This window comes from Bidens hawaiensis, unplaced genomic scaffold, assembly GCF_021521415.1.
Source record: "Bidens hawaiensis isolate Kalapana, Puna unplaced genomic scaffold, B.hawaiensis_p1.1 tig00023827_1, whole genome shotgun sequence".
Lineage (NCBI taxonomy): Eukaryota > Viridiplantae > Streptophyta > Magnoliopsida > Asterales > Asteraceae > Bidens > Bidens hawaiensis.
In genome coordinates this window covers 103,923-113,555 of record NW_027493748.1, presented here as the reverse complement: position 1 = coordinate 113,555, position 9,633 = coordinate 103,923, and the positions used below count along the sequence as shown (strand labels likewise).

Genomic DNA, 9,633 nt, shown 5'->3' with positions numbered 1-9,633 from the left:
AGTAGATCGTTCTTCATAGCTCAATAGCTCATATAATTCATATCATTGTACATAGTCACTGATAATTGGACGGTGGCATTAACTCACCAGAGATTATGTACCTTATAAGTATATAAAATAATAAAAGGTTACATGAAATAAAAACAAACTTAAAAGGGAGTTTATTAAATAGAGTTAACCGAGTCCCCATCACTGCTGTCACTATCACTGCTGCTGCTGCTGCTGCTGCTACTGCCGGTGTCGCTGCTGCTAGTATCTCCGGAGCTCGAAGGCGGTTCTTTTCTTTCCTCAGCATTCAGTTGAGCTCTCAGGGCTTCTGCAGCATTTGAGACACCGTCCACGTCATCATCACTCACGTCAACCTCCGCAATTTCATCATCACTTTCAGTTTGATGCGGGATGTTAATATCAATTCCAGTAAACGGTTGTCTTTCTGGTAATGTGGTGTCCATATTATCGGTTCCGCCGATGTCGATTTCATCATCGTCGTTGAGTATGTCTAGCTGTTCGTCCAGGTCATCATCGGTCTTGGGATCAGGTGATGTGTAGAACAAATTTGAAGGGATTGATGGATTATCATTAACCTTCTCTTCTCTGGCTTTACCATCTGGAAAAGATAAAAAAGTTTACGAATGCGGTTAGCTTAATAAATAATAATCTTGGTTTTAATAGGTGCACCAAGGAGATAGGGTCCCTGGAGTCTAGGCAAGAGACAAGGTGCACCCATCAGGTAACCAAAACTAGGGATGTGCAAAGATACCAGAAACCGAAAACCCGAAAACCCGAAAACCAAACGGCATACATAACCGAAAAAAACGAACCGAATTGTGAATTCAATTATGTTCCTAACTGTATCCAAATTGTGAATTCGGTTTTCGGATCAGTTGTCGGTTCCACAAATCTTGCTTATTCGGAGAACCAAACCAAATTAAATCGAATAAACTGAATAATAACCGGTTTAATCAGTTAAATTCGATTAGGTTAGACACAATTATAATTCGAATTGAATCAGTTCAATTTTCGATTAGGGCGAAGAAGAAAATCAAAACCAAATAAATCAAATTGAATAAACCCATATCCCAACAGATGAGCACCTCTACCCACAATTCAGATAGCAAAACCTCTATGTACGGCACACACGCACACGCACACGCACGTATACTTATATATAGGGGAGGGTTCTAAGCTGAACACAATTTTTCACAAGAACAGAACAAAATAAATCATCCATTTATTCATTCTTAACAAACTTAAAATCCAAGAAAATGGTTAAAAAATTAATATTTATTTATCCTTCTAATATTCAAGAGATGCAAACAAAAATTTGTCTATTTGTAGAACCTACACATGTGCAAACCATATTTAAGTCATATTTCCTACAAGTGTAGGTAAACGTTTAAAAACGGAAAAAAAAAAAAGATATGAGCAAATTAGTTTAATGGTCTTTATGAGCGCAACATAGACATTTGTATGCAAGAAGTAAAAGTTCTAAAAACGTATAAATCATTGATTAAAAAATTTTAGACAGTTCAATTTCATTTTTTTGTTCCTCATAATAACTTAGTGCCTTGTAATGAACCTCTGGTGTCTATGCACAACTCAAAAAGCTATAGCACAACTTTAAAAAATCACAAAATCAGCCCATGTACAAAAGGTGCTCCAGAGGAATGCGTTTTTAAAACTAAGATAACAAGTAAGAGAATAAAGAATAAGAGAACATACCAAAACCTTTAAAGTTGCCAATTTCAATTCTTTCAACTTCAACCTACACATTTACAAAATAATTCAAATAATTAAATTGTAAGATCATAAATCGAAGAAAAAAAACAAAAGAATAACTTACAGATGGAGGAAGCAAGCTCTTCTTTGAAGACTGCATTTTAGGTCCCTTTCCAAGTGGTGGTGAGCTAGCCTCAGGTGGCGGCACTGGTAAGCTACTGGCAGCACCAGCAGCAGACTCGCCAGGTTGCCGAACATGCCTTAACCGCTTAACCGATCTATGCAACCGCTCTAACCGAAAACGTGTCCCATCAAAGAACAATACTGCATCATTATCCTTGTAATCTTCTATACTACCTTCGAAGCTGACTTTAGGTTTCCCTGGTTGATTGTTTTGAAACTCAACTGCCACCTTATTATCCTTACTCTTATGCAGTTTTCCAGGCTGGTTCTTATCAATGGATGCAGGCTTAAATTCATCTGCAATATCCAGATTTACACAGACAATTAATCTTCATAAAACAATCTCCAATTCGATTTTCACAAAGATAAAACTTTGATTCTGATAATGATAATTAACAATGACCTAAATCCAAAAGTAGCAGACAATTAATCTTCATAAAACAATCTCCAATTCAATTTTCACAGAGAAAACTTCGATTTTGATCACACCTAATTACACCAAAAAACATCCTAAATTTATAGATTTATAACTGAATTGAATTAAAACTAGGGGTGTGTGCGGGGTGATTCATGCGGTTTTGGGCAAAGACCGAATCGAAAAACAAAGTTTCAGTTTTTTTGTATTTTCAAAATCGTTTGATTTCCTGTAGATATCCACATGAGGGTGGTGAAGGAAGGGCCCCAATTGGTAAAAAAACCCACAACCCCTTGAGGTTATCCTGCACTTGGAAAAAGAAGTCGGAAAGGAATAACTTTTAGTTCTCGTTTATCTCTCAAAGTTTCCATCTTTTTGATATATATATTGGATATCTATATAAGGCATTCTCGAGATAATTCAAATCTAAGCAATTGGATGTCCAATTCGGTTGTCCCAAATTTCCAGAACTGGCTCGTAAGGCATAATTTTCTTTGGATTGAGCTGACATCCGTTACGGTCGTCATTCAATTCAAAGAATTTCGGTTTTTTTGGTTTTGCTAATCGAGCTAGTAACTTTCGGGCCAATTCTGTTCAACAAACCGCCTTTTCTGTTCGGTTTTCCACAAAACACAAAGCCGAACCAAAACTGGTAATTCTGATTTTACCAAACTCAAAACCGAACAGTCAGTTTCTAATTTGATTTGGTTTTTTGGGTTTCGTGCACACCCTTAAATAAAAAAATAATAATTTCCGGTGGAGCCGAGCGCGAATCCGAACAGATAATCAATTTATTTCACACAAACTAATATTCGATCGAACAAACAACACACACACATACGTGTATATATATATATATAAAGAGATGTATACTTACATCGAAGAGTGCAGAATTTGGAAGAAGGGTTGTCTTGGAAAGAAGAGCCTAGGGTTAGGTCAAACCATTGATCGCCCGGTGGGGCGGTTAATGGTTCGTCTCTTCGGTTGCTATTTGCCATTGATTACACTGTTTGATTGTCAATGAGTCGGAGCCCTAGAATGTGTGTTCGGAGGTTTGATGGATCCGCATTTGAAGAATTTTTTCACAAAAATAGGGTTGGGTGGAAAAAGTATTTATGCTTTGCAAATCTTTAAAAAATATTTACCAAACTAGTATCGGTGGAAAAAAGTAGGGTTAGGTTATAATAGGAAGTATAGTTTTTGTAGGAAGGATATGAAGTAATCTTGTCCATTGATTTTGTACATGGAGGGTTGAGATTAGTTTAGGGGGAAATCAAGTGTGAACATAAAGGAAAGAGTATAAAAGGAATAACACATTTGTTGACTTTCAATCTCCACATGCAAGACACATGTCAAATTCCCCCATTATTTTTAAACGTCCATAACTTTTTTTTACGACGTTTTTATTGAAAAACAAATTCACCATAATAACGAGTGTCTTTTTATCTTTTATATGAGTTCCATATTGTTATATAAAAATTTAAAAAAAAAAGTGGGTTTTTACAAATTGTGTTTTACCAAAATTGTGTTTTACAAAATTGTGTTATACAATAGTATTTTTCATTGTGTTTTTTCCGTTGTGTTTTTTACATTGTGTCATACAATTGTGTTTTTATCATTGTGTTTTTTTCCATTATGTTTTTCATAGTGTTTTCCATTGTGTTTTTTCGAACTTTTCCGGCGAGGTGGTGGCGGTGGCTGACGGTTGTGGTGGCGGTGGGCGGTGGAGTGGTGGTGGTTGTAGGAGATAAGTGAAGATGTAATTGGGTTTTATGTAAGTGGGTTTTTGAAATTAATATACGTGGGTTTTGAGATTAAAGTAAGTGCGTTTTGATATTAAAGTGTTAGACTAAAATACCCTCCTTCCTAGCCTTCTTAAGAAAATCAAACTTCTTATTTGAACCTAATCCGAAAAAAGTATTGACCATTTTGGTGTTTTCCACTTATTTTGTATTCACCTTTTACTTTTAAATTTAATATTTCTACTTTTTAATCTATTTTTTTTATTTTTTATCATATTTCTTATAATTTTTAATCTAATAAATCTATATATATTTTTTGTCAATCAACGTTTCTTATTTTTTTAGTAACTCGTTCTAAATCTTTTTTTGTTTTTTGTTTCTTTTCTCATTTGGTTTTTTTTTTGTCTTCAAATATTTTTTTTGTATTTTTGTTTAAATATATTCATTTTACGAATTTTATTTGGGTTTAGTTTTGCACCGTAACGAACCTAATCGATATTGATCGAGTTTGGGTTAAATATCACAATGTCTGCGTTTTACCAATGCCCGGATTTTACCTATTTAAATTGTTTTTTTTATTTTGTTTTAAATTTGTGCGTTTTACAAGTTTTATTTTCGGTTTAGATCCGATACCTTAACAAACCTTGCTCACACTGACCAAATTCGCGTTGAATAGCCGCCACGACTCCTGGTTGTTATCAACGCCCGGGCTTTAGCGATCTCTTTTATATTAAATATGATAGTTCCAAGAATTTATTTTTAGGTTTAATTCCAGCAGTATAACGAACATAGCCGATACTAACCAAATTCTCATCGAATAATCGCTGCAACGCATGTGTTTTACCAACGTATATGTTTTACTGACTTTTATTGGAGTTTTTTTCTTTAACATGAACATTTAAGCGGGTCAAATTTAATTGCACGTTTTCTTTTTTAATTACAATAAAAGATTTAGAACGAGTTAGCAAAAATATATAAATGTTGACTATTAATAAAAATAATAAAAAAACATTTTGGATTGATTGGACATAAAAATATATAAGAAATATGATATAAAATTATATAATAGATTAACCAAATCAAAATAGAAAGTAAAAAATATGTTGATTCGTAAAATGAATATAATTAAACAAAGAGACAAAAAAAAAATGCATATATTTGAGAAAAAAAATCAAAAGAAAATATTTAGAATGAGTTAGTAAAATAATAAAAAAATGTTGATTGATAAAAATATAAAAATTAAGTTATTTGATTTATTGGATAAAAAATGTATAAGAAATATGAAACAAAAATAAATAATAGATTAACTAATATAAAAACTAGATTTAAAAGTAAAAGGTGAATAAAAATAAATGAAAAACACCAAAATGGAAAATACTTTTTTTCACCAACACTAGTTTGGTAAATATTTTTTAAAAAACACCAAAGTGGTAAATACCTTTTCCACCAACACTAGTTTGAAAAAAAAAACTCCGCATTTGAATTGCAAATTTGATCATGATGTTTGGAAAACAGTTAGGAAAAGCCCATGTTGGTTACCCTTGTTTTTATATTTTCTACTTTAAATGGCATAAATAAATATAACTATATTACGGATTATACTATTTATTAAAGGAAAACCTCAAGTTACAGTGTTTTTAGTGTAGGTCAAATCAGTGGCTGCCACACTAAGTTTCTTTTCTTTTTTTAATATTTCGCAATCTGTTTCACTATTTATTCATTTGAAAGTAGTAAAAGTAATAAAAAAGTAAGCTGGTGTGGTGATGTTGCTAGATGGTTGTGATATGCACATCCAGAGTTCCAACATTACCTAAGTCGGTTTTTTTTAAATGGATTTCATACAAAATCAAGCAACGAAAAAGTAAGGTGGTGTGATGTTTTGTTTTTTCAATTTGTTTTAGACAGAATTACAAATTTTGTCCTTTAAAAAAAGCCAAATTACGGTTTGTGTCCTTTGTTAAGTTTCCTTGCAGGCGGTGTACTTTAAACATTTTTTTCCTACACGTTATGTCCTTTACGCTAACTGGGTTAGAAAAACTCAGTTAAGTATGACATGTGCCAGACATGTGATGGGCATAATTGTAATTTTAGTGTATCTTTAAATTAAAAAAAAAAGAAAATATATATAATCACCTCATTTCTCTCTTCTTTCTCTCTAAGCCACCACAATCACCATAAACTCCGGCCAACATAAATTCCGGCCACCGCAAACGATCCCTATCACCCGAACCCGACCCATCCTTTTCCAAAACCCGTATCCCTATCACCCGAACCCGACCCATCCTTTTCCAAAACTCCGGCCACCATCCTTTTATATTATAGATAATATAAAATTATAAATACGTTAAAAAAAATAATAATTCACCCACCCACCCTGCCGGAAGGCCACCCACCACCTGTCACCCACCCGCCGGTAGACCACAAACAGTCACCCACTTCATCGGAATGCCATCATCTGCTGCTACATCGCTGACGGGAGATCACAAACGTCGGTCGATTTTCGCTTCAAATTGGCTTCGACCATCGGCAAATTATCCACGAGTTGCAGGTTTCCGGTAGTCGATGTCCACGCCGGAAAAACGGGTATGTATAATACGATATGCCATCGCCGCCAACAACCCTCACTGTCTAATTTGTTTAAAAACTAAACCTTTCAATTATTGAAAACATCAAAATTAAATTATTTATAAATATTCTTTATCCAAACCCTACCTTCCATCTTCCATTTGTTCCTTCACCGCCACTACACGTTCATCTCCGGCGAGCCGCCACCACCGTCTACTCCGGTGAGCCACCACCACTGCAACTGAAAGTCACCACTATAGCTGGCTCACCACCGCAACTAGCTCACCCCATCTTCAAATCCCAGAAACCCTAAACCACCGCAGGAAGTCCATCCTCTTCGACACCAAGCAACCCAAACTTAAACCTTAAAATCAAAAAGAGGGGAAAAAGGAAAACCTGCAACATCGCCGGTGTTTATGGAGGTCATAGATCTGGGTTTTCGTCATCATCTATCGCCGGAAAAACGAAAGAGACGGTGAGGGTTGTTGGCGGCGATGACATATCGTTTTTCCGGCGTGGACATCGACTACCGGAAACCTGCAACTCGTGGATAATTTGCCGATGGTCGAAGCCAATTTGAAGCGAAAATCGACCGACGTTTGTGATCTCCCGTCAGCGATGTAGCAGCAGATGATGGCATTCCGATGAAGTGGGTGACTGGTTGTGGTCTACCGGCGGGTGGGTGACAGGTGGTGGGTGGCCTTCCGGCAGGGTGGGTGGCCTGTGGGCTGTGGTTGGAGATCGGATGGTTGTAGTTTTTTGGTGGTGGTGGTGGTGTTCATGGCTGTTGGTGGTGGATGGAAAGGGAGATTAAAGAAACACAGGGAAAGAGGAAGAAGAAGTTGCAGGGTAGACGAAAAGACAAAAATGCCCTCACATGCGCCTCACGTGAGGGCATTTAACTGACTTTTTCTAACCCAGTTAGCGTAAAGGACAAAACTTGTAGGAAAAAAAAGTTTAAAGTACACCGCCTGCAAGGAAACTTAGAAAATGACACGAACCGTAATTTGGCTTTTTTTAAAGGACAAAATTTGTAATTCTGTCTTTGTTTTAAATAAATTATTATGAGGAACTATTTTTTGGGTTTAGTTTTGGTACAATAAAGAACGTAGCCGATACCAACCGATTCGTGCCAACTTACGGAAACGAGGCCCAACCAACAGAACAGACCAGCTCAACGCGTCGGGTAACAACCTAGTTATATATAGGCTATCATAAGAAGATATGCAGTCTGTGCATATAATTAGAAGTTTATTTAAAACCAGTGGCGAAGCTTGGGCTTCGCCATGGTGGTGACCGAAGTCACGGACCCAAAAATTTTCGGGTCGGCGATTCGGTTCGTGTCGGTGGTTCAGGCCATGTCGGTGGTTCGGTTCGTGTCGGTGGTTCGGTTCGGTTCAATTCGGTTCGTGTCTAATTAAGAAGATTCAATAGGTTAGGTTTGAGTAAAATTTCATCATACAACACCTATTACAAGCTTAATTGACTAATTTCCCTAAATCCCCAATTCACAATTACAAACTCTAATTTTATAATCATTGATTTAACAAAACAATAACACAATGGAAGAGCAGTTAAAGTATTACCTTGCGGTGGTGAATGAGCGAGGATGAGCGCAGACGGCGGTGGGGCGGTGGGTCGGTGGCGATGGCGGTGGCGGTGGCGATTGGCAAACAGAAGGCAGAAGGGAAAGGGAAACAGGTGAGGGCGTGCGTGAGACTGAGGCCGATCCTTTTTTTTTTTTTAATTCTCATTTGTTTTTTGTTTTTTATTTAAAGTTATGTTATCCAACAATTTACAACAAGCCCCCTCCAAATTTGAGTACTATTAAAAACTAAGCTTTTTTATAATTTTTAGGAATATTGTTTTTAAATAATCCCAACTCTGGCCTATTGGTAAATATCAGTCTCAACTTTACACTTGTGTGCTGACCGTCCCAACTAGTGATGTATTTGTTTTTAACGGGCCGCGACTAACGGATGTTAACTCCGTTAGTGATTTGCTGACGTGGACCTTCTTCTTCGGCCGAAAACTTGCCGGAAACCTGCAACTCTCCTCCATTCTCCCTAATATCGTTACACCATTTCTCTCTATCTTTCCCCTCATTCGTGTAACATTCGTTACTTTTCATATCCGAAAACCCGACCCATTTTAAAAATGTTCAGTTACACATACACACACACACACACACACACACACATATATATATGTATATTATGATGTCGTTGTCATTGTTCGTTCGCTTCCTATTCGTGTTGTTCATTAATGAAACTTCGAGTTTTAACGTGTTGATCGATTTGCGAACTAGCGGGTATAATACGTAAAGTATCCAAGTATTATAATTTCGTTTTCATTTTTCAAAAGTTTAAGGTCCAAGCTGAAAGTTATATTTAAATTTTGATTTAAAGAGAAATATAAACTCCAAGGGCTGAAATTGTAACTTTATTTAAATTATAATATTATAATAATATTATCCCAACCCCAGCCGTCCCCTTCCCCTGTTCACCCCGTTTTTCCGACGGGAAGCTCCGGCGACGGAGGGAATATTCCGGTGACCCTTATACGTTACCAAATCTCGCGTTTCAAATCAATTAAGACCCGTTTAACCTTTAGAACAAACTGTCAATCAGCAATAACACATTAAATGGAGAATTGAATCCGTTAGCGGCCGATGACCTGTAATTTCTGGTAATCCCAAAATTTCGGCAACACCCAAATCTTACTTAAAACGCGTTTAAATCAATTAAAGACTCATAACTCGTTTATACCTAATGGGAAACACACAATCATCGTCAAAATTTCATTGCAACCACTAATAACGAACTAATCAATCCCGAACTTACCGGAAATTCATGAAAATCGCAATAATGATAATTAAACATAATATGCTTCAATTGACACTATAAATAGGTCCTAGACTCATAACTAAACTTGCACCAAACATCAAAATACATAAATTACCCTCTGTAATCCCCTATTAATTTTGTCAAGTTCGTATTTCTGGCGAGC

General features: G+C 36.2%; 1 protein-coding gene across 1 annotated transcript; it reads right to left on the bottom strand.

Annotated features, from left to right (window-relative positions):
- Positions 1 to 164: 164 nt before the first annotated feature.
- On the bottom strand, positions 165 to 3,315 carry LOC143568188 (uncharacterized). The gene is made up of 4 exons (XM_077054401.1): positions 3,195 to 3,315; positions 1,844 to 2,199; positions 1,723 to 1,765; positions 165 to 607 (listed from the first exon to the last, which is right to left on the bottom strand). The coding sequence occupies exons 1-4, from the start codon at positions 3,313 to 3,315 to the stop codon at positions 165 to 167; spliced, it is 963 nt and encodes a 320-aa protein (XP_076910516.1).
- Between the last annotated feature and the right edge of the window lie 6,318 nt (positions 3,316 to 9,633).